The following is a 26,101-nucleotide window of genomic DNA, read 5'->3' as shown; positions in this document are numbered from 1 at the left end:
CGTGGCAAACTCCACCAGGCGGTGCTCCAGTCTTTGACGTCACAGACGGGCTACGGGCCGTTCGTCGAAAGACGATTCGTGACAGGGCAATAGGGCTATTCGTCAATAAAGCATCTAATAAAAAAAAAAAAACATTTTTTTTTTCAGTTTATCTTTTTTTTTTTTTCCTAAGAAAGTTTAGAACAAACTTTTCAATGACTACAGATTACGGGAATTCGGGAAGGGGAGGGGAGGGAAAGGGGATGAAACGTGTATGTATACAGTTAAAGTTCGGAAGCCTTCCTAGAAAAGTTTTAACACCGCCTTGTTGTCCATGTTCTTTGGGAGTTTCGGAAAGGTCGGAGGCTTTTCTTCTAACCATGCATGCTGTACGTTCTACCCTGTTTGGATAGTTCACAATCTTTTGGGCGGTTTCTGTTCGCAACTCCAGCCCGCCGCTCGCCCTCTCGCGGACGAACGGAGAAACAGAGAAAAGAGAGCAGGTGCACGAGAAATCCTGGAGAATCAATCCCTGTCTCTTTCGCCATCTTTAAACTTCCGCCTTCGAAAATTCTATTCACCCTTAAGCTGACAGTGCACGGGAGGCTGTGTGTTCGCCGGGCCAATCTTATCACTCAAGACCAACAATATGAGTGGTTCAGCAAGCGATGCAAATAAAACTTTTCGTGATTATCCTATCAGATTGTGGTTATCCTATCAAAATTACTGAAACATATTTATGACTTGTCTGTGGCGTACACCCACAGAAGTAGACAGCGTCTACTGCGAAAGTAGAGCATTTAAGCCAAATCTTAAATATTCCGCCATAAAGCAAAGTACCAAATGAGAGAGAACCTTCGTTCGTAATTAATCATTTTGAATAAGAATACTCGATAGACCGTGAAAATTAAGCATATATGAAGCTTTTAATGGGGTGACGAATCGTCATCTGGACGAATTGCCCTATTAAGAATGGCCCTATGACGAATTGCCCTATGCGACGAATTGCCCTGCTACGAGTTGTCCTGCTACGAATTGTCTTTCCACGAATAGTCCTACAGCCGTTCCAGACAGCTTCCGGTTCACCAAAAGATTAAACAAAGCCCACCTTAACACCGCTGCTTGAAATGTTGATGAAACGTTTAACCACCACTTCTTCGGGTGAACGGCGACAGGAAGAAGCGCAAGACATCCCAAGCAATCCTAAAACGTAAAAACAATTTAAGAAAAAAAAAAAAAAAACGGACAGAACAACGAAATCTTTAGAGGCTTCGTTGTTCTGTACGTTATTTTTTTGTATTTTTTGTATTTTTTCTTTTTGTTTCTATTATGGATGTCATTCACCAGCTCGCCTGCGTTTTTTACCTTTCTTCACAAGCGCAAGATCTGGGACATGTTTTTCGAATATTATCCTAAGCCAACTTGCCTCCACCAAGACGTTATATTCTACAACCGAAGACCCTCGTTAAATCTCCAACGTTTTTGTCCATGTAGCATTTATGTTTTCTAGCACTGGTGCAATCAAGCTCGACAGGTTTGCAAAGACGGAGCGACCGGAAGTTGCTTTGGACTCAAGACGCAGTTCGTGTTTGTAAAGAGCAAAAGGGTCTGTTCTTCTCGAATACAGCGGTGGTCTATGAACTGCCTCTCTTTATATCGCAGTAACTCCGTCATCTGCCCATATGGCACAACACGTACCCACACTGTTACTGGAACGTTATCAGCTAACGTTGGGAAACGTTGCTAACGACCGTGGATTCTGCAATCCGGTAACGTTACACCACAATGTCGTAGTTACGTAACTGCATCCGTTACCTGGACGTTACCTACACGGGGCGGTGGAGAAAAGCTCACCGGAGAAAAGCTCACCGGAGAAAAGCTCACCGGAGATAAGCTCACCGGAGAAAAGCTCACCGCAAAACCGGCAAATGCAAAAAAAAAGCTCACCGATTTTTTTTTTTTTTTTTTTACTCAGCGGATTTTGCTTTAAACGTTGCCATTTAACATAATTCGCATTCGTCACTTAACTAAAAATATGTCAATTTTTTGTAATACTCTTTAAGTTCATTGGGCATATTTACTGATTCATCAAAATTTAGTAATAACCCATTCTGTATATTAATGAAGCCGCAAGTACAAAATCAGAACATCATACACCGGCAAAAAGGACAACAATTTATTGACAACTGGCCGTGTGCCGTCGGTAGTTCTGTCAAATAAAGAGGTTTGTTCCTTGCCAGCTAATAGGAATAGCGGTGTGTGAACCGTTTCAGTTCCAAATATTGTGTAGTGCCTAATAGGTAAGTAAGTGTTTGTTGATGTAATCAGTATCGGCTACGCTGTTTTCTTTCTGTTAATTTCACTAACAAAACTTTAGTTGCGAGAACAGATTCGTCCTGTCGTGTTTGTTGTCTTCACTCCGTCATCATTGTTTGAGCGATTTTCATCGTGTATGACGTTTACCAACTCGCCCTATTCGATATCTTACAGAAGACTACTTCTTATATAGGTCACGTCGTAACAACGGTGCCAGTGTGCATCTCTGAAAGTCATGGGTAACTCGCCGTAGAAGGGCACTATCACACGAAGGGAACGCCTGGAAACACCAGCACGAACGGCTACAAAACGTGCATGTCTGGAAAGAAAGAAACTTCAATATTCTACTGACCGTTCTATCCTGTTTTGAAAGGTTAACAAAAGGTTCAAAGAGGAATTCAGGTACCGCGTTGTTGCGCATGCGCTTTCGGATGTTCGCCATTGACAGTTTTGCTTTTTAGGCTTTATGCAGATATTATTAAATTTTCGAACTTTCCTTTAAGCTTTTGAGTTGGGCTTTCGTTGCCTAGAGAGTAAGCCACAGAAAACACTCGCCCGCAATTATTAATTTAGGAGCAATGTTATTCAATACGCTTAACAAATAATACAAAAAGACACTTTCTTTCTTATAAAGCTGACGAATTTTAATGATAATAAATTGATATATGTTACGCATGATCCAACAGCCTCCATATGAAGAGAAGAAAAAAAATCGGTGAGCTTTTCTCCGCATCCGCTGGGTTTGCGGTGAGCTTTTCTCCGGTGAGCTTATCTCCGGTGAGCTTTTCTCCGGCGAGCTTTTCTCCGGTGAGCTTTTCTCCGGGATTCACCTACACGATGTTAGTGGAATGTAGTTAGCTAACGTTGCCAAACATTGCTAACTGCCGCCTGTTCTACGTTCCAGTAACATTACACCAAAATGTTGCAGTAACCACAGACAACACAAGTACATCCAAGGGACATCCCTGGGAAAATCTCATTGTGATATTGCAATATCCGAGGGCCGTGTACCAATATACGCCAGAAATTCTGGGGACATCCTTAGGATGTGCAACTGGCTACTTTTAGTTTATCCCAGGAATTCCCGGGATAAACTCAAAGTAGGCTGGATACATTTTAAGGATGTCTCCGGAATATCTGGCACATATTGGTACACGTCCCTCAGGTATGCCATATAAAAATGAGATTCCTCAGGGATGGCCCCCGGGTGCACTCGTGTTGTCTGGGGTTACTGAAACATTTTGATATCATATCAAAATGTTTCAGTAACCCCAGTAACGTTACTGACAAGCAGAATTAGCAGCCGTTGGCAACGCTACGTGACAAACCACCCCGGAGGACTGCAGAACATTCGGTGAAAATGCCAGAATATTCTACAGATGTTTCTCAGGTTCTTTTATTGGACATATTAGGTACATTTCTGCTGAAATGCTCGGCCGTGAGCGGGCACGCTTCTGAAAAGAAAACAACGATAACAAAATAATTTGTGGGACATTCCTTCAACGTTTAGGCTGTACGAACACAAGAATATTGGAATGTAATGTCGTTCAAATGTGTTATGCCCGAGTCCCACTAGAGCGACAAGCAGAAACAAACGACAGCGGCAGACCTCAAACCAGAATCTTTCGTGATTTGACAGACTTTATAGAATAAAGGAGGATGCTCAAAGACGAGCATCCAGCACGCGAGGCTTAACAGGCTTGCAGTCACTCGTGCTTACTTTACGAGCACCGAACGACTAAACGCCTGTCAAAGGTACCATCGCGAGCATGATGCAATTTTTTTTAGGCTTGCAGCTGTCTTTCGTTTCTGTTTGTCGCTCTAGTGAAACTCGGGCATTATGTCGTCCTTTAGGAAACCCTAGAGTCACGTAAATTAGCTCTGTTTAGCCTACTCAAGCTTGCTTGCAACCTTGTTTCTTGTTTAATCGTTGTCAAATTTGTTGTAGCATGAACGTCCAATGGGACGAACAATCCTCAGGTGTGTACTTAAGGCTATTCAAGTATGAGAACCTTAAGAAATATACATTTTTCTGCTCTTTTTTTTTTTTCTAAAAACCGATGTTTTCTCCCGAATTAAACTTGCATATGCGTCAGCCGTTTGTCTCCTTATAAACCACTGGAGTGTTGTACAGTGACTAGCCCCCTCGTGTCAGGAACAAAAACACTGGCAATGGTGAAGCCATGTCACCTTCGCAGCAAGCTCCTTGTTAACATTTAGGCGCTTGGGCTTGCGGGAGGCATAGCGTGGCACAAACATCTGGAAAGAAAGCGAGAATTGAACTTTTAGTAGGGCCTCACAAAACGTATGGCACCCAAATCAACATAAAAAGAAAAGCTCATGAAGGCAAACGAAATGCCTAATGCAAATATTACATATGTATGACATTTGAAAAAAAAAAACACTTGTTCACGGGGTTTTTTTTTTGTGCTCCATAACAAACCTAATAAATATAATAATAGCGTGAATGTGATCATTCGCAAATGAGCACCATGGAAACATTTATTAGGAAATATTCACTGGAACCGTGGCAGTTAAGATGTTGGCTGCAAACCGGATTCGACAAAAACCACAGAACACGCAGGCAAGCTGGTGAACTTTCTACATCTTGAAAACCCGAAACCAAGGGACGCAAAGAAGGAAACAAACTTCTGTGTGTCTCGTCACCTTTTCTGTACCTCGGTCTCGGATTTTCCAGATGCGGATTTTGTGAAGCGGTTTGGCGTCCCTGTCCTTGGGCCAAGAGTGGATGTCACTCAATCATCTGACTTAACAATGACAAATAACTTTTCTAAAAAAAATAATCCAACAGAGCTTTCTGAGACATCTGCCATAACATGTACTAGCAAAAGTAAGTGAAATATGAACTAGCACAGTAAAATATTGGACAAGTTTGTTATGTATGGTTACGACAAGACAGTGCGATAAAAACGACGAAGGGCAGAGAAGAGCTCAAACGGAGCGCCGCGTCTGTATACTCTTTCTGTCCTTCGTCGCTTTTAGCTTGCTGATTTATCGTAATAAACAACTATTTTCTTTTCCAAAAATTTGCAGTGCAAAGAAAGCCTGGCTGGGATATATTTAGGGTTCTGCGTTTTCGGTTTTTATTTTTTCAAAATTCGGCGTACTTTTTTCGGTGTTTATTTTAAGATTCAATTTTCGTTTTTTTTTTCGGTGTATATTTATTATTTAGGCTTACAAAAGTTTACCATTTCTTTTTCGGTGGATATGAAAGAAAACTATCGGACACCGGATCAGATGTTCCTTGTAACTCTGATATTTGTGATCCCTCGAGGAATAACGGCACAGATATGTTGAAGATAAAACAAAAAAAAAACATCGACACTTTATTTGGCAAACGTGTGCGTGCAACTGTAAAAAAAACCACAAAAGTACAAACAAATCAGTGCCCAAAAAAACATGGAAGTTCACCTTCTCTATATCATGATTACGTCATCTTATCATAGTATACACATATGTACTTTCCCAGGTTCTCCTCGTTAATCCACGCTCATTCGTTCCTGTTAATGACCCTGGGCTTCGAGAATGCCCAATCAACGTTAACACAATGGACACTGGTTGCTGCCTGGTCCAAAATTGGCCAATCAACCAAATGTGACTACCGAAAGAGACACGGTGCGACGCTTTGAAGCACAACATATTTCGTGTACTCATTAAACTCTGGCTGCAGATCTTGCATGAAGCTAACAACGTTAAACTAGCCCACACCCGAACTCTTCTTTCTTTTGGACCAGGAACTTGACACACTAAGCCCGATCACAAAAAGGACACAGATGTCCCGCGAAGGACAACCCAAGACCTCTTTTGTTGCACGTTGAACCTAGGAAGAGGGCAATCACGAAGAGGGCACACAGTGTCGAACCTTGCAATGCCCTCTTTCCCTCTGCCCTCCCGCCACCCCCCTCCCCCCACCCTTCCCCCGCCCATCTCGAGGCGACCCTAAAAACTGACCATTTGCTGTTATAACAAAATTTTAGAGAATGGACTCGGCTTACTTTTATCGGTTTAAACCGAAAACGCCAAACCTGAAAACTGACCTTTTTCGGTTTAAACCGAAAACTCCGAACCCTAGATATATTCTACATAATATATATATATATATATATATATATATATATATATATATATATATATATATATATATATATATATATTATGTTATGTAGAATATATCTAGGGTTCGGATATAAGCTGAAAACTTGCCTTGAAATTGTTTTTTTTCTCTTCCAATCAATCCATCAGTGTTGTTGGTGTCTTTTCAAATTCATTAGCCATCTCCATGTCACGGGCTTAAGCTGCGCTAGTTGGTTCATTGCTTTCGCTGGGCCAGCTGAGCTAAGATTACACAGCAGACAAAAATCACCATTCGCACTGCTGGTGAATGGTGTTTTTTGTGTGTGGTGTAATCCTCGCTCAGCTGGCTCATCGAAAGAATGGATCGCCAGCAGAGTCGAACGATCAAATTCACTATGCACCTGCATCCCCTTCTTTTTAAACAGAAAAAATCCTGAAGACGAAAATCAAGTGTTTTTCAACCTAACTATCCCTCAATTCTCACCCACGTTCAGCCAGCATTGCACCTTTGCATTTAACTGCATTATAATCATAGCATACAGATCAATGGAGATTCAACAATGGCTACACTAAAAAATTATCACCCCGGGGCACTCGATGGCAAAAAACAACAACTAAATGGATATATAGAAGTGACGGCCGGCACGTCGTCATATTAATAATTTTTCAATAAGTAATGTGCGGTCCCAACCCCGGGTGGTGAAATTCGTCATTCAACTCTGAACGGTATGTGCAAATTTAGAATAAAAAACCCCGACCGGGAACAAACAATCTGGAGATTTGAGTTTGTCCTTTGTCCCCTTCTCCGGGGATTACCACTAAACAAAAACAAAAAAAGTAGTGCCTATTCCTCCGGCAGACGGGAGAACAATTTCTTTTCAGATTGTGGGACCAGCCGAACCCGCATAAAAAATGTGAGGAGAGATAGGAGAAAAGACATGCAATCGTTGGGACTACCAGCTATTTATTGATCCTCCGCTTCTTCTTCTGCCGGTGTGGCTGTCTTTTCAGGTCTTCTTTTTCTTCTTTCTTGGTCTTCCTGTGCCATCACGGGCATTTGCGCCTCGCAGGAACATGTTTTCACTTTCCTGTAAGTCACACAGACAGCGCACAGGAACTGTGTAACATACACAGTTCCCGTGTGATGTCTGATGTGTATTCAGAAATTGTGTGCGACACACGTAGTTCGTAAATACACAAAGTACCATTTAGAAACATGGGGATAACAGAACTTGGAATAATTCAATGTTGATTTCCTTGCGGAAACAGTTTTCTTGTTATGCAAACAGAGAGAAAGTTCTAATGTTTATAGTAACCAGCATGTTTCAAACGTCTTCTGAATTTAATCTAAAAAATAGAGAACTACCCAACAAAACACTTGTTCAAAAGGCTCATAAGGCCCGCTTCAGACGGGGCAACTTTTCCAGCAATTCCGGGGTTGCTGGCGGGTTGTTCCCTAGCTTTCCCTAGATCGACACGAATTGCTGAGATCGGGTCCGACTCGAACGAGCGAGCAACTCGGAGCAATTCGAAGACGTTTGAAACGGCTGCAGCCAATCAGGGACGCGATATTTTCACGTGACACCCCTGTGGTGGTGATGATGACAGCTATAAACTTGGTTCTGGTTTGAAATGGATTGTTTTTGAAAATAAACCTTTTCAGAAAGATGAGTTAGTATTCTCAACACCATTCAAAGATATAAAAACACCTTTTTAGCGCGTAGCTGTGCGTCTAAATAGTGTAAGAAAAATCAAATCTCATGATGATGATAGCAAGTCGGAGCAATTCGGTTGCTGCGTGTGAACGCGGGCGGCCCATGTTGCTGGAGTTGCTACATCAAGTTGCTGGGCGAAATTGCCCAGTCTGAAGCGGGCCTACGAAAAGCGGATTAATTTATGTGACGGTCGCATTTGGTTCAACAATTTCAATGTGTCACGTTTCGTCCCATTAGGGCAACATTGCTGCCAAACACTGATACAATGTCGTGGCGGAAACGCTACCAGGGCCCGTTTGCTCGAAGCGCTAACCGCGGCTAAAGTTAGCCGCAGTACCTAGGAGAGGGAATTTGAGATCACGTGACTGGCTCGGTAGGGATGCGGGGAAACATGGTGGTGGTGAGTGAGCGCCGCTCGCTTTGGAACTAATATGTCGTTGTGGTTGCAATATCGGGCCCGTTAGTCAGCAACAAATAATGCAGGAGGCTTTCGCTTTGCCTTACCTCACTTAAACCGCAAAGCATAGGCAATGACATCGCCGCATTTTTTAGATAGTGTTTCGATTCTGGGCATTCCTAAGCCTAAATGAACGCGATAATTGTCGGCATGGCAACATCTTTGGAAAGCGGGTTGTTGATAGCACACAAAAGCAGACAGCGTCCCGACAGACTTTTTTCTGAATTATCCAAGCATCGCGAGGAGAACGCTGGAAGTGTCTACGGTTCACGCGCGCTAGCCTTCCTCTTATAAAAGATTTGAAGCAAAAAATCATAATAAGGCTTTAACGTGCAAGGCAAAATTTGTTTATACTTTTTGCTTTAGAACGGTTACGACTGCAGACGCCAGCACGTGCGACGCGTGCAACTACAGTCGTAGCATGCACCTCGGTGCTTGGATAATTTAGAACAAAGGTCTGTTGGGACGCCGTCTGCTTTTGTGTGCTGTCAACAATCCGCTTTTCAAAGACGTTTCTATGCCGACAATTATCGCGTTCATTTAGGCTTAGGAGTACCCAGAATCGAAACACTATCTAAAAAATGCGGCGATGTCATTGCCCATGCTTTGCGGTTTAAGTGAGGTAGTGCAAAGCGAAAGCCTCCTGCACCATTCGTTGCAGACTAACGCGCCCGATATTGCAACCACAACGACATATTAGTTCCAAAGCGAGCGGCGCTCACTCACCGGGGCACCGCCATGTTTCCCCGCATCCCTACCGAGCCCAGTCACGTGATCTCAAAATCCCTCTCCTAGGTACTGCGGCTAACTATAGCCGCGGTTAGTGTTTCGAGCAAACGGGCCCAGGAGGCTATTTCTGAACGTGGCTTAAGTATTCCGTGTTCAAAGTTTCTGGGAGATTTGTCTGTGTAATTACACAATGTCACCAGAAAAACGATTCTCTCGAGTTATTTTCCGAGTATTTCAATAACGTACCCGAATGTGCCCAAACGTTTCATGTTGTAGTAAATGTAGTAAACTTGTAGTAAATGGTACTAGGGTGCCATTTGGTGCTACTGGGGTGCCTTCTTCGCATGGAAAACGAATTGGTAGATGTCTGTTTCCACCCTGGTGAATCCCACGAACAAACGAGTGCATGCGACGGTGATGTGAGCGAGACGTTTACGTCTCGGTTTCGGTAAAAAGAACAGCCCGATGTCAAGACCGAACAGCACCAAGCGGGCTTATTTTGACGAACGTGCCAATAAAGAATAACATTAAACGAGGTAACGAGTTTTAGGCAACTAGTTTCCAACGTCGTTAGCTTCCAAGCAAAGCAAAGGTTAAAATAGTTGCGCTAATAAATCTAGAATAAGGGTAGCGAGCTGGTGGAGATTAACCATGTTCTGTTCCTTCCACCCTTTTAGTGTTTCTCTTCTCCCCAGAGTTAAATCAACCCGTTTAATAAACAAATAAATGATTAAGTTTCCGCATTACACTCCACATCATTTTTTTCCCCTTTCTCCCACATTACATTTCATTCCAAACGAAAAGTGACAAAAAATTACACTGAAGAAAGAAAAAAAAAAGTTAACTAGCATTATAAGTTACGAGACACTGTCGTCATAGGCACTTCGAAAAGAAAAAAAAAAAGAAGAAAAAGATCAGCTGCGAAAGTACTTGCTCAGACAATCCTTTTGTTTTGTTCTTTAGACGCACGCCGTGCCTCGTATTTCTATCTTCGGTGCCCACTACGGGAGAAAGGAGCGAAGGATACGTTCGGACATCGCATTGGAGGCAGTTCGGAAAAGAGCAGGAAGGAGACCGAGAAACACAATCACGGGACCGTTTACTCCCTTCACAATTGCCGCATGAGGTTTGTGAGATGCTCAAGTGCCCTCGATGCCGCTTCAGAAATCGCCGGAGAAAGTCCGAAACCCATCGAGACGGGCGGCTGGAGGCGCGCCATGTCCCAGAGAAACAGCGAGCTACCGGCTCCCTCGTCGGACTGCAAGACTCGGGAGGAGAACAAGCTCGTCGGTGCCCGACGCACACGCAGCGCGGAAGGCGAGCTGAACAGCGCCGCTATCGGGGCGCACGCGCCCTGCGATACCCCGGCCGTCGCTTCTCGGGGTTCGGCAAGAACGCCCCACCGCAACAGTGCCGCAAATCGTTTCAGCGATGCCCCTTCGGGATCCGATGGCTGTCTGACGGCGAACAACATACCGTCCACAACTCGCCAAAAAAAAAAAAAAAAGAACGGTCACGCAACGTTTGCTTAACGTAGATACGTTTGTCCAACGTCATCGAAACGTCTTCTGAACGTATAGTCGAAAAACGCTTGCCCAACGTTGCGAGAAACGTCTCCCGAACGTCAAAAAATGTTTTGGCAACGTTACGCGGAAACGCGTGACATCTCTCTCTCTCCCGAGATGTTTAGGGTGGCGTCCTCTCTCGCTTTGTTGCCGCGACTTCACGACCCGTACTTATCACGCCGCGACGTCACAAATTGCGATCGCATGATTTGTTGCGAACGACGAGGTAAGGAAGCACGGGGGAAGGTTGCAGCGAGCACATTTTTAAACCAACACCGAGAAAGTTGAGTATGTTAGTATCACCCTGATTTCTGCGGATAAAAGCCCTGTAAAGGCGTCATTCTGAGCGTCTGGCCTTGCGCGTAATACGCCACGTAGCATTGTTGTTTTCTTATCCGGCCCTCGGCTAGCCGAGTATTTTCTCCTAAGCGGAACGAAGCCAAGCACAATCGGGTGGTTCTTTCGGTTCAGAAAGAAAGAAAACAGCGCGATCGCCGAGCAGCTCGATCCCAGTGACTCCGAGGAAGGTTCGCTGTACGCCTGGGCCCTGCAGGTCCGACTCCGCGTTGTTCGGAGACGAGCGCGACGACGCAAAGTGGCTCGGGCTATCGAGCCCGCCCAGCAGGCTCCAATCGATGCCAATCGAGTCAGCAGCGCCTGCGTCACAGCGCGGCCGCTTTTCCAAGCGCCAGTAAACGGCGTTGTGCAGCAGTGTACGTCTACGCTGTCAACCACTCATGCCCGCCGGTGATCTCATGTTCGCCCACTCCGCGAACGAAAAAAAAAGCAATCGACGGTTTGTTCCCCCCAGGTTGGGGGGGGGCAAGCTTACTCCGATTTCCTCCCAAACTTTACCTTCCAGCAAAACACCCCAAAAAGGGACATCTTGGCTGGTTTGGGAGTTTCTGGCCGCTTCTCAGCGGTCGTGGGAGTGCTGGGCCTTGATTATGGGTCAAGCTTGAGCGAAGGGGGAGGGGGGGTTGTACTTGAGAGCTCCAACGGCCGCCCTTTTCCCATTGAATATTTCAGAAAATCGCTTATAAATTTTGAATAAGAATTAAGATAGCGGTTACTTTTAAAACTTTGACATTCGGTTCGGACCGCTGGGGCTTCATATGGGTGGAGAATGAGCGGTCGGCAACTCGTAACTGCAATGAATTGCATTCTAATCATAACTTCTTGTTGCAAAAAAAAAAAAAGAGCTAAATAAATATATATATCTATACATATATTATATATATATATAAATAAATGGGGTGACTGAGTGTTTGGGAAACAATGCCCCCCCCCCCCCCCCTTTCCCTTAAAGGGGTCATGAAATGAATTTTGGCTAGGATAAGTGATTTTAGATTTAGACTTTACTAATCGCATATCGTTTAATGGGACAAAAGAGAGAGAGCAGAAAAACCAAAGCCCGCATATCGGTACTAAAATTTGAAAATACACCGGAATATTCCGTGCCTCCTTTCCTTCGAAGACTTTTTGGCTTTTCACAGCGATATATCTGCGGTACCCAAAGCACGTCAGGGTACCCCGTGGCTTCCTCATTGGACACGGACGCTGCGTCACTCGGACGTACGCACTAGTCAACAAACGATCCGGGATTGAAGATAAGGCAGGCTTCTAAGAGGTTAAAGGGATACTACAACGATGCTCCCAACTTGTGAGATAAGGTGCTTGTTGGGAGGATTATAAGCCCCACGGATTATCGCCGACAACCAAAACAGCTGCTGGTTCGTCGGCGAGTGGAATTACAAAGGGTGGCATCACCTTAGCAAAGCGCGCATGAAGGCTCCCTATTGACGGTAACTGTCTCACCTCCAGCCACGACGAGAGAAGAGCCGAAGGAGGAACTCCCCTCTACCCTAGATTCCCTTTTGTGTATCTCAGAAATCGCTATTGTCCCTCTACAAGAGTATAGTAAATTAATCTTTCACTCAAAATTCGTACAAAAGCAGCCGCTTCGGTGGCTGGAACGACTAGGACATACACTCGACGTCAGCCTCGCCGCAACTTTGCTCGTCCCGAGACGAACTACGTCACGATTGCGTCTGATGTCACGTGCTCTCCGCTGGCTGCTCTCCGAGCACTTGCCAGAGTGGGCCGTTTATAACGAAAAATGCAGCCACCAGGCTCAAAATTCAAACGTGCGATTGTCATTTACGGACATTGTGGATCATATTTAGCCCATTTCTGAACACGAGGGGTATAGTTCAAATTTCGTTGAAGTATCCCTTTAAAGTTAAACATATGTGAAACCAAGACGGAGGCTACAAAGGGTGGACAGGACGTCTCAATCCGTTGACGAATATTTCGATGCGCGTTCGTGGCCAATGAGTGCCTTGACGGAGCTGATCGTCACTTGCGAAGGACAAGTTCCATGGGCTCGGAGTCATGGCACCGGTGCTCAAGCGCGTTACGACCACGTGATTGGTCGTAACGCGCTTGCTGAGGAGGAAGAAGTTGAAAACTTGTATCATGGCCCCTTTAGTTTCGCACCTCGTTAATATCGATCACGTTAAATAATAGTGGCGCTGTGTCTTTGTTCGTCTGGTCCTTCGTCCCTTGCCGGTTTCAAGTCTCGAATGCTACCGCGCTCTCTAGATAACATTTTCGGGGACCAGCTGGACAAAAAAGGAAGGCGAACAGGACAAGGGAAACACTGTTCGCATTCTTTTTTTTTTCCTTGTCTATCGTTATTGCTTTAAATTTGATAAAAACTAGCTATTATGTACGATTTGTTTTCGGGGGGTGGGGAACGGCGGTGACATGAACGTGGTATTTCATTCGCAGCTCGAACGGCTTCCTCCCGAGCGCTGCGCAGTTGTCGGAAATCTCTCGCACGCGCTCATTTGGCTCTCCTGCGCCCGCGCACTTCTTCACAGTGCGCTCGAACCCAACGAGACAAGAGTGCGCCCCGAAATGTACCATTTGGCTTAGTAATCTCAAGGAGTCCTTGGCACGCACACGTTGGCACCTCAGCAATAATTTTGATGACAGCCTTTCGATCCTAACAAAGAAAAAAAAAAAAAAAAACGAGAACGTTTGTTATTTCTTTTTTTACTTTAGTTGTGTCGCGCTAAATGCCTTTTATTTTGAGGGCAAGACGTAACCAGAGAGCCAGGAAACGGTTCATCGAACGAGCGGTGAGCAAACGCCGAGTTAAACGCTAAAAATACCAAAGAAAACTGAAACTCGGGCCCTACGCAAAGAAATCGGAGCAAAGGCTCGCGTGAAAGGCGCCAGGCTGTCCGAAAGGGGCCAGGCGGAAAGGCGGATACGGTCCAAAGAAGCGCGTGGCCACCGCGAGGAGATTGAAATGCGGCCGACTGCAGCGTCCTGCCCTCCCGATCGATACGAAGCGCCGACCCACCTTTGAGCGCGCACCGACTGCAAAGGCTACGAACCCTCTCACGAACGCCGCCTTAGGATCGAAAACTTTAGACGACCCAATGCAGCGCGGATTCCCTCCCGAAAGTCGCGTGACACCCAGGGATTGGCTCGTAGCCTCCATCGTCTGGAGGCTATCCGCTCGTAGCCTTTGGGGCTAGTTCACGTTTGGACCAAAGATGCTTCAACGCGGACACGTGAACCCGAACGTGGCTTTCTGCGGCGCAACGTCGGTTGCCCACAGCATCGAACGTGTCGTAGTCTCGGTGGGCGAGACCAGTGAGACTGTGCGCAAACGGCGCACTTTATCGACGCTGCCGCTGGCGCAGGCTGGTCACCATCTGCGGAGGAAATAACGAACGTGTGAGAGGGTAGCGTCCACAAAGAACGACTCCCCGACGCAGTACAAACTGGCACATGCAATTCGACAAAAGTTTGTCTGCTTGAAATTATAGCACGGAGAAGTTGGTGACGATATACTGGGCTCCCCGGCAGTTAGGGTCTGGTCGGGCGATTCTTTCTTTCGTCAAATTTCCGGGAACACGATTAATCCCACTCGGCACCCGCCAAGCACTACGTTTTTGCAGGAAATGGGCGATGCCGAGATAATGGACAAGAGGAAAACAAGGGCAGATGGACGCAGGGACGCCACGCAACAAAAACGGCGCCCGTCGCGTAACCGATAGCGGGACTCGGTGTTGTCCGTCCCATCGCATTGTTCGACGAACGGCCGCACCGAGCCGAGAAAGCGAGGCCCACGCCAACGACGCACGTCGACGCACTCCACCCCAATAGGCACGAGCGCGGGGCCCGCTCCTGCGTAGGGGGTGGAGGGGGGGTCTGAAATGTTTGGTGGTACACAATACGCGCCCACTGAACACACTTGGACGCCGCGGAGAAACTCCGGTAAACAACGAAGTTGCGCAATCCCTCGGCCTCGCGCCACTACGCGCCGAGATGTTTCTTCCTCTTTTCATCTTTCTACGCGCGACGGACCAACAGGGGAGGGCTACTTACTTCGAAGGGTTCGTTTCTTCCGAGCCGCAGAGGAAATTTGGTCGCGCCCAGGAAGCGGCGCATATGGGAAGACCGGGCAGAGAACAGGCAGGAACCACAGGAAAGCACTCGGGAAAAACAATACAACCTTTAATATTGGTAATAGAATATCGCTCTTCTCCGCGTCCCAGCTTTATAAATAGACGCCCATTTGTCTTCTTTTATTTTCTCCCCAGGCGCAAACTGCTCGTGCGCGCACAAAAAAGAAAAACAGAGGGGTTGTTTCCAAGAGGCAGAAATAAAAGCGCATGACATCATTCCCCCGAAATACACGGCGGCGGGGAGAGCCCGACCACTAGTCCGACGAGGGAGGATGCGACTGACCCACTTCATGCGGCGGAGATGATGATGGGGTTCGCGATGGACCTATGTACAATGGAACGGGGGCGGCGCTCACGACGGGCCCGGGTCGAGGGCCTCGCGCAGCGCCCGGTTTTGGGCGCGCACCAGGGCGTTCTCGTCGGCCAACTTGCGTATCTCGTCGCGGAAGACGGCCAGCTTCTGGGCCTGTTCGGGGTCCGGCGCCGTCTGCGTGTGCGCGTCGACGCGGGCCGCCCTGGCCGCACGCAGCTTCTGCTCCAGGTCCTCGACGCGGTCTTCGAGCAGCAGGTACTCCTGCACCAGCTCCGCCTTGCTCATGGAGCTGAGCCGCTCCGCGTGCACGTCGTCGTACGCCTCGGAGAACTGCTTCTGCAGGAAGTCGTCCTCGTCCTCGGGCGAGCTGTAGAACTCGTCCGAGGAGTCGACGCTGTTCACGCTGTCCTCGCGGTGCCGGTGGTGCCCGTTGCGGCTCTCGAAGTCAGGCTCCTGCACGCAGTGGTCCTCCATCAGGAACTGCGTGGTGTTGTACGGCGCCACGGGCTGCCCGTGCGCGAACATCTGCTGGCGCAGCCGGTTCGCCCGTCGGGACTCGCGCTCCTCCAGCTCACGCCGCTCTTCCCAGGACAGCTTGTAGTACGGCTTCCACTTGCGCTTCTTGCTCTTGCCGCGGCGGTTCTTCTTCTTCTTGCCCGTCGAGCCCGAACGGGCCCGGGTTTCATCGGGGTTCTCGGCGATCAGCTGGTCCCGGTCGCCAACGCAGTTACCCGATCCCTCGCTGGGCGGCGCTGCGACGCTCCTCGGGGCACTTCCGGCGGCCGGCGCACTTCCGGTTGTCTGCTCCTCGCCCGTCGACGGAGCGCCCCCAACAACGGCGAGGCTCGGGTTCAACACTTCCACTTCGCCCATGACACGATCCCAACTCACGGTGAATGTGTCCCAGTCCAGCGGCGAGGTCGTCGGACACGAGCGGACATGTGAAATAAATGCGGACAAAATGGAGCAAATAGAGACGCCCGAACAACGATCACGTCACCATGCGCACACACGGGCATGCAACGCAGAAATACGCTCGCTCCCCGTTCGTCGGCCAGTTTGGTGGGTTTTGTCACCGCCGCTGCGCGCGCTCCAGAAAGTAGTCCCGATACGAGAAGCTACCGTTTCGACTCTTTTTCGGTCTTTGTTCGCGTATATTCGAATTACCTCTATGATCTCTGTCGCACGTACACCCTTTTATCGGTTTTACGAGAAGCGAGGAGGCGATTAACTTAAATTTTAATGGCGCAAGAACACAAAGTGCCCGAGCGTCGTGCAGCGCGCCGGGGACGTTCGGAGTGCTTCGATGGTGGCCGGCCGCGATCCGAGTTTTGCGTTGTATTTTCGCGACGTTTGCGTCGTCCATCGCAGTCAGCGAGCGGTAAGAAGTGTCTGGACCGTTTCTCTGACAATGGGACGGCGCCCGCGAGTTGTTCGGGACGGTGGTGCGGCTCTGGATACGAACGCCTGGGTGCGCCGGGTTCGCCCATCCGCACGACCCCCTCCCGAGGCGGACGACGCCAACATGGCCGACATTTTTGCGGAGACGGAGGCTTCGATGGCGACGGTCGAATTTTCGATCAGATAAGCTCTTCCGTCTTTACAAGTGCCGCGTTTGTCGTTTCGCAGTCAGACTCGGGGTGCTAACCTTGCTTTCGAACCTCGGAGATAGTGCTGCACTGCGGTTTCTGGGGCTGCGTCGTTAGGCCCGGACGCTGTTGTTGGGCGGCAGTGGCGGAGGGGGAAGGTAAAGGGGGAAGGAGGGAGGGAGAACAATTACGCCACTTGTGCAGTACCTAACGTAGACGATAGCTAGTTTCAACTAAGCTAGTGTTTGTCGGGGTTGAGTGTGGTCCAGTGTGAGGTCTGGAGTGTGCTGTGTGAAGATGTTCTGGGTGTCGTAACGGTCCTCGACCGGGTCATCGGGTGTTAGTGGTTCTCCCTCGATGTGGAGAGGGGAAGGTCGTTTTCACGTCATCTGTTTTTCTGGTCACGCTCAAAGTGCCCAGCCATCTTTTATTTGGGTTTGTTTAGTCGTTGTTGTTGCGAAGGGTAAAGGAGGGAAGCGTGAAATGGTGTTTCATCTCATTTTCACCAGCATGCGCTGCGTATCAGGAAGCCATGCGTGGAGCCGCCGTCGTCCTCGGCGACCTGGAAGCGAACCCGCTAATAAACGAACAATGAAACAAAAAACAAACGGCTCGGGAGAGCGTCTATTTTTCTCCGAAACCAGAATAAACTATCGGCGTCTGTTTTGTTGTGTTTCCCTTCTCCACCAATCGCCGAGTGAAGGTTGGTGAAGACGGAGAGAGAGGTTTGTCCTCTCCTCCGTACCAGATGTCGCATTGTCTTTTGCGTGTCGGGCATCTCGTCCTTCGCTGCCTATCGTCGGTGCGTCGCAGTTGCGCGTCGGGGGTTCGCGTCGGGAACTGAAGTGTTCTCTCTCGGCGTTCCCTTTTTCGGGCGCCCTTGAACCTGCCGACGCCGACTGCCTCGTGGACGCCGGTAGTCCTGCGCCGAGCTCGAGTCAAGCGAGCGCCCAGTGGGCCGAGTTGGACTTTCGGCGCAGTCTGGTCCGCCAGCGCTCGTGCATTTTGCGTTGGTCGGGCTCGAGGGCGGGGCCATCGGACGAGGTAACGGTGCGAGCAGTTCCCCGGTCAGGCTGAATGTCGCCCAGTATTGATTCTCCGCCGGGAGCATTAGGAGATTCGGGGCGTCTCCTCGCGTTCCTCCGCGAGCAGCTCTCGGTTCGGTCACCGCAGGCCTCAAATGAGCGACCATAATACGCGCTGCGCCGTTCTTGAGGGGAGTTGGCCTCCGGTCCGGAAGGCTTCACGCGCTCCGCCCCGCGTACCTCTCCGGCTGGCTGGGCCGATCGTGGGAGTCGACAGTTTGGGAAGAGCACGTTCCGTTTGAGTGCGAGCGAGGCTACGAGACCGAGCTTCGGGATTCCCTCGTCTCTGCTCACTGGGAGCAATTGTTCGGATGAACGTGTGCTTGCAGTGCGGGCTAAGCTCGCAATCGCTGCGCCAAACTACGCCGTGAACAAAAGTCTGCCACATCTTGCGCCAAAATGTTATATGCGAGGTAGGCGTTTATTAAAACGATGATGTCAACCAGCTCCTAGTGCTGGTTTGCTACATTGTGAAACGAAGGAATGCGAAAATTATAAGAAGAGGAAAAAGTAAACAGAAAAAAATGGAGGGAGAAAGCAGATAAAATCAAAGTACTAAAACATAAATAATAAAAAATAACGCCATTTTGGCTAAGAGTTGCGCCACACTTGCGTCGGATGGCCTTGAGCGGAGCGAGAAATATAAGTATTTTAATGTTGGTCAATCTTAATATTCGGACAAGTAGGAGGAAAGGAAAACGGTACGAATATGTATTTCACGGTGTGCCTCGTCACCGTGCGGTTAGTTTCATCTTGGAGCACAGTCGAAGGCTCGAACACGCGTACTAAGAGGGGGAGACATTCGCTGCATTGGATTGCTGTACTCGATGAAAGAGCACGTATGCCACGATGTCGGACTTTCACCCCATTTGGTTTGTCCCATTGGGCGCGTTCCGTAGCACCTCCCTTGCCTCCGAAAGGAGTGCCTCGAGTCGGAGCCCTCGGAGCGCCGACTGAACGGCAAAAAAAACCGCGGGTCCAAACCTGCCTCTACGCAATTTCCGCTTCCTCCGCTGTGCCAGACGGTCTCCGAATAAACTGGAAGCAGACGATGGCGAGCACGATCGCTTTTATTTGACGCCGGTATCGAAGAAGTCTTTACAAGGTCGTTGAAGAAAAAGCGGGTGATTGTACACATCAGCGCTGCTGTTCGAAGCGATGCAACGCGATCGAGCCCTTCGCTTGGCGGTGCAAAGGTTGCTTCTGTTATAAAAGCCGACAAAAAACGTCGTCAGCACACGAAAAATACAGAGCTTGGCGAATTTACGCCGCCGGTCGTGATACTTTTTTACGGCCATACGTTTGTCCTGCCCTTCGTAACGAAACTCCTATAAAATGTATTCGTATACACGCGGGAAATTCGGTCGCGCTCGGTGATCAGGGTTTTGTCGGCCGAAGCGAGCGTCAGCCAACGTGCACCCCGATTTAGCTACGCAAACAAAACATTAATCGGTATCATGCTCTGCGTGAGTGTCCAACCGGCTTCCAAAGTAGCGTTTATACCCTGCCTTGCTCTGTTGAGCGCGGACAGGACTATCGTCAATATTAGCGAGTTTCCGTGCAACGGCGATCAAGACACGGCGTCGAATGAACGTTTACGTTGTTTATTAGCATGTTCAAACCAAACAAAATACGGTCAAACGCATTTTCCGAAAGAGCCTTACCTCAAAAAGAAATTGGAACGCGTTATTCGTCTTACCTTGAATACTTTTCATGAACAAACGCGAGTAAATCGCACACCCGCGACAGAACCAAAGCAGCTTATCCCGCCATTTTTTTTTTTTCTCTTTTAGCGCCGGAAATTGTCACCAGTCAGGAAATGACGTCATCTTTAGCTCCTTTGACTCTACGTGTACCTAGAGCACTATATAGCTCCTTCGGAGCAGAGTAGCGCAATCTAGAACGCCGTCTCTCGGCGACTAGCGGCGAACGCCCGGAGGTTCCAACTGCGGTCAGAAATGCATGGAGAACGTGAGAAAATCGTTGTTTCTTCAGTTTTGTGGGGATGTGCGGAATGGAAATCATTTTTGACATAATAATGAAACATTTTAGAATAATATGCGATAAGGTTTGTGCCATACAAGGACGTAACTTTTTTTAAAAAATTGCCGGAGCGGCATCATGCAGCAGACGACACGGCGACGTCACACCATTCACGTGACCCGCTCCGGCCAACCCATCTCCGCTGCGAGCAAAAATCGTCTGCTTCAAACGCCATTGCCTTGGAAATTGCCTTCTCAAAATTTGCACACGCATCCGATATTATTAAAACTTCGATAAAGTGTTTAGCGCTTTACTAACTTCACGACAGACTAGTTTTGAAAAGTGTTAACTCGCCGTTAGTTTTTTAATCAGCCGTGTTATGTCGATCTCCATGTATTCTCCCATAGGGCGGGCCGCCTCCTGGAACCCTGAGTACCACGTGACTCGCGCCGAGCCGCTCTGTCGGCCATGTTGTCGGCAAGACACGGGGTTCAAAGGATTGCGCTACTCTGCTCCGTAGGAGCTATATAGTGCTCTACGTGTACCGTCTCTGGACTTGGTGCTTCGGCCGGAGCTTGACTCCGAGTCCGAAGTCCCGGAGTTACGTGCACCGGAAGTGACTTTTGGCCGTCCAGTGGAAGGAGTCCGTGACTCCTTGATTCCGGTGCCGCTACTGAACGCGCCGATTGGCTCGTAGCGTGGGCTAGCTTTATATTCAGGTGAAACCAAGTATAGAGATTGCTCGTCAACCGTGCTAGCTGATTGAGCCGCTGGCGGGTTGATCGCCGACATTGTTCCAATTTTCGGGCGATGCCAGGAGCTAAAAGTCGCCAGGAAACATTGCAAAATAGTAGGATGGCGGCTGCTTTGGAACCAGGATCTTGTACTCGTGGTGAGATCACTTGTTTATCATCTCTGCCAGATGCCCCCGAGCAGCGGCTGACATTAGGTGACATGGGCGAGCGGCTGGGTTAGCGCGATAGGCTCGGAAACTAGGCTCGGCGCACTGACGGGTTCTTTGTTTTTGGTCATGGGCTGATCCCGAACTATGAAAGGCTGCACCGAGAAAGAGAAACGCGGGTCTGAATTCGAATGAATACGGTCAAGGTGGTTCCCGTGCAGCTGTCCATCGAAAGAGCAGTGAACCTTGACTTCACTCTGGTTCCAACGGCGCTGAAGGGAACTTTCACCTTTAAAGTACAAGTGTAGGCTTCCATAATATATTTGTGAGTTGTTCCAGTAGTTTATGATACTTGTACTAGAGTGTGGAGTTTGGTAGGTTCGTAAAACTTGACATTAATCATTTTTTTTTAATAAACATGGTAGCGGATATATATATATATGACGAAGGCCGGACTCCGGCTGAGACGTCGAAGAATAAACCGTCCTTTGTTGCTGTTTTCACCGAGGGTTTTCTTCTCAGTCATACCCACGCCTTCGGCTTCCCGCCACCATCCCCGTTATATACATATATATATATAGTGTGAGGTGCCCGTTATATATACGGGCACGGGCACTTCACACCATCGTACGTGGTCTCCGAAGAGGATATAAACGAACATATGCGGATGAATAAACCGTACTTAATCCAAAGAATCAAAGTTTTCAGGAACCCGCCGAAAGCCAAAATAACGGCGGAGCCAGGATTTGAACTCTGGGCTTCCCAATGTCCGGTCGAGTGTGCTAACCTCTACACCACTCCACCTGTGTGTGGAGTGGTGTAGAGGTTAGCACTAGTATATACACATATAATATTTTTTTTTTGTTGCCATTGTACAGAAATTAAATTTGCAGGCCAAATAAACTATCGGGTGTAAAAGTTGGAGGAGAAAGAGAGATTTCATCCCAACTGAAGTGTTGGACTATGATTCATTTTTAAATTTTTTTTAATACCCATTGAAAAGGGAACTTACTCTCAGCGGAGCCTTCATTCTAAAAAGAAAGGCTCAATGTTTATTCTGCGCCCTCCCTATTTTTATTACCAAAGGTAACATGTTCTAGTCAGGGGCGGATGCAGGAATTTTCTGAGGGGGGGTCAGGTGTTGTTCAGTGTACCATTTGTTTAGGAACCCCCTCCCCCTCTTCCTCGTTTCACGCCCTAAATTTTACACATACAGAAATCAAGAGGGGGGTCAGGACATCCGGACCCCCCCTCTAAATCCGCCCCTGGTTCTAGTCTGTCTTGTCGAAATGTTAACCGTTCTCGTCGAATCTGTTGTCGAGCGGAACAGGCCTTGAAAGAGCCCGGTCCCCTTGGGAAGTTTGTAGCTCACGGGGTGAAGGGGGCAGAGTGAGACGCTTTATTCGCCCCCTTGTGTAGAGTGCGGGTGACTGACTTGTATTCACTTCTTTAAACAGTCGTTCTCTTCGATGTTGTAGGAATGGCTTCTACTCGCAATCACTTATTCTTTCGTCCAGATTTCATCGGATTGAACCTAAGATGCAGGACCCTACAATATATGGCGTACAGACATCGCCCCCCCCCCCCCCCTTCTTTTTTCCACCTCCTGCCCCACTTTCCGGGATTTCCGATATTAGAACTTCTAGCTGCGCCACTAAAGGCCACCAGTCGCACTATCTCGCGATCAATCGGACGGAAAACGCGCGTCTTGGTTTCCAGCGTAGTGAGCGTGACCTGAGTTGCACGTTTAGATGCTAACCACGCCGCATGGACATGGGTTAAAAGGAAGTTGGGTTGAACGCCTCGTCCAGTTCCGTGGCGAGCTCTCTATCGTCGACACTGCGGAAGCACCTGGAACGGCAGCGTGCTCGCCAGTGTGGAGAGCGAGGCTGCTGAAACCCAGCGTGCGGGAGCAGCTGCGTTCAACGGAGCGCTCTCGACGCAGTCGCGTCGCCGCTGCCACATGTGCAGCGGCGACGCTGCTCACTGGCGGACGCTCCTTTCGCCGCGCCGCCCGATATCCGTGTACGCTTCGCGAGAGGAAAGGATCGAGCGCTCTTTGGACCCACCGAAACGCTGCACTCGCCGTTTGAATGGAGCAGAACGACTCCCGTGTTCGAGGAGCGGCGCCGGAGACCTGGAAGCCGCATTTGGAACCGTCCAGGAGTTTCCCCGAGATTTGAAATTGAGGGGGCGGCATTGAGAATAGAGGAGTCGTTGTGAATTAAGGGTGCCTTGGTAAAAACAAACGCGGGGAGTTTACGCCCCCGTAAAGGGGGGGGGGGGGGGGGGGGGGGAAATGACTGGAACCGTCAAACTTGGGTTCGGAAACAGCGTCGTAGCTCGCTCTTCGAAAGGCCCATGCCGACGACACGCCGCTCAACGGCTCGCGTAATGGTGGAACAAACCGACACCTCCCGCGCCAGCCGTACTCGTGGTGGCAGTGATTCCTCACAGCCGCCCTCCGAGTGCTTCGGTGGTTGCCAGCGGGGGTTAACGCGAGGGCGCTGCTCAAATCGGCCCTCACGAGTCACTTTGATTCGTCCGTCGAACACCATCCGATCATCGTTGGGCGCGGCAGCGCGGGCCTTCACGCTGGGGGCGATTTGCCTTTGTGAGGCGCTGCGGCTCTCCCGAGCCGAAACAAATATCACGATCACCAGCGTGTCCCAATGTGAAAGTGCTTCGTTTGTGGACGATAAAATACGAGTAAACAGCAAGGCTTCGTTCACGCCGCTTGTCGTCACGTGGTATTATCCCGAGCGAGTCGCGACACGCAATGAACGAAAAGAGCCGTGACGGCGCGATCACGTGAGCGCGCTGGCACGGTCTGGCGAGCTGCAGGAAGCGGTTCTGCGAGCGTCTCATCAAAGCCGAGAGGTGCGCGGCAAGTCGTTTCATCGCTGTCGGATCAAGGCACGGAGGCTTTCGATGCACCAAATCGGCCGAGAAATGGAAGCAATGCCACGCGTGATTTCTTCGGAGGGACGCAGCGACGCGTAGTCACGTGGTGCAAGGCTGGATTGGCTGGGATATATCGTCCTATATAGAAGCACCCATTCTTCTTCCACCCGCGTCTTTCGCTAAACCTTCTATTCAACCCACCAATTTTGAACCTAGTTTCACACTTCCCTCTACTTGGTTTCACCTAAAATACGAGCGCAGCCGACGATACCCACCCCCAACGTCACGTAACCTTTCTGCACGCCTTCTATCGTCGTTAATGGAAGGCCCAGTGACTCGCCCTTTTAATATGCGTTGTTGCGCGTGTCGGTACCTCGGACTGCTCTCGGACAGACGACGTGACCGAGTCTTGTGCACCAACCATCCGATCCCCTGTTTGTGGTTTCCGAGGGTTAACCGGCACGGCCCCACGGCGTCCCCTCGGAGGGCGACGAACGTCGAGCGGACGAGAACACACTCTGTCTCCGGTCAGCCGGTTCCGGTCTGCGATAGCGTCGACAATGAAGCGAGGAGCGGCGTTCGGGGTGCTTTCGGCTGCAAGTGTATCGCGCTCGTTTGACCACGCCTTGATTGGTTCTGCCGTTAGAACATTGGGGTCACTAGCTTCTCCTCTGAGCCCACTCGCCCTCGCCCAGGGCCAGTGGCCTAGGCAGAGGGGGGGTTTAGGGGGTTGAACACCCCCCCCCTGGTGGCTCCCTGCACACGCAGTTGGTTTTGCTCGGGCATGGAGCAAAGGGGGAGCGCGGACTATCTCCAGCTTGTATGCTTTCGGGAAAAGTTAGTTTGTGGGGTAAAAAAAATGCTCAAATAGATAAAATAGGCAATATTCTTTCATTCATGTTTATTTGATGGGATGCGGAACTTGATCTCAGATATAGAGAGAAAACGGATATTTCGAAACACTCGTGGGGTGAAGAGTGGCAATTTCAAGGCCAAGCATAACAAGCTATCCTCACTAAAATACACAGTTAATCAAACCAAAGCGAACATAATAAGATGAACACATGGTGATAATATAAAACAATGTCAGTGATTTAAGGAATATTAAATAAATTCTAAAAACTGCACTGTAAGCAACGGTTGGAGGTGCGCTAACGCAGCTCCAACCGTTGCTTGTATTGATCAGAATAACGTGCTTTCGACTAAAATTATTAATTATTCATATCCATCGTAAGTTGATGGTGGCGATCAAGAAACAAAGCTGTATGGCACCGCTTGACAAGGACTTGACAAGTGAATGAGAAAAAAAATCACAGGTCTTGATTATCACAATTTAACGAAACATCAGCTATAACAGGAAAGTGATCTACTTGCAGACAGAACTTATGAGACCCCAAAAGTTTAGTTCATACACAGATTCATTTGTAGAAAAATTAGGGGAATATCTCTAAGAGACAATGCACTGAATTCCAATCTTTTATCTTCAAGTAGATTAAGTATTTTGGGGGTAGTATGTTTAAGCCTTTGTGTGCCATAGTTCGTTCTTGCAGTGACCACCTCCCAGCATTCCGCACGACGGGTAGAACACACATTGATATTTTCAGAGAGCTGTCCAAGGTTTATCAAAAACTTTGTACCCCTAATTTGTTCTAGTTTTAGACTAGTGACAAGTTTATAGCTAAATAGAGCATGTATATTGATAACGCAAAACTTCTTAAATAAACTAGTTGTGTGGAAGTCAAATGGAACGTCTTCTCTAGCCCTTAATGCTTTTTTGTTGTTGTAACAAATGCATTTGTTCTTGATTTATTGACGTTGTAGTACCCCAGAGTAAATTACAATAGTTAATGTGGGAGTAAGATATCGAATTGTATATTAATAATCTCACCTTTGCTGGTGACATGTACCGGTTTATCACACCTACTACTTATGACAGCTTGGAAATAAGGTAGTTGAGATGACTATCCCATGACATCTTCTCGG

At 48.5% G+C, this 26,101-nt stretch overlaps 1 protein-coding gene across 1 annotated transcript; it reads right to left on the bottom strand.

Annotated features, from left to right (window-relative positions):
- Positions 1-15,371: 15,371 nt before the first annotated feature.
- On the bottom strand, positions 15,372-18,902 carry LOC8034142 (protein HEXIM1). Its single transcript, XM_002407966.5, has one exon. The coding sequence runs from the start codon at positions 16,527-16,529 to the stop codon at positions 15,696-15,698; it is 834 nt and encodes a 277-aa protein (XP_002408010.2). The 5' UTR covers positions 16,530-18,902; the 3' UTR covers positions 15,372-15,695.
- Between the last annotated feature and the right edge of the window lie 7,199 nt (positions 18,903-26,101).

Source organism: Ixodes scapularis, unplaced genomic scaffold, assembly GCF_016920785.2.
Source record: "Ixodes scapularis isolate PalLabHiFi unplaced genomic scaffold, ASM1692078v2 PGA_scaffold0__279_contigs__length_252992795, whole genome shotgun sequence".
Lineage (NCBI taxonomy): Eukaryota > Metazoa > Arthropoda > Arachnida > Ixodida > Ixodidae > Ixodes > Ixodes scapularis.
Note: the sequence above shows the minus strand (reverse complement) of the source record. Positions and strands in the feature narration are given on the sequence as shown.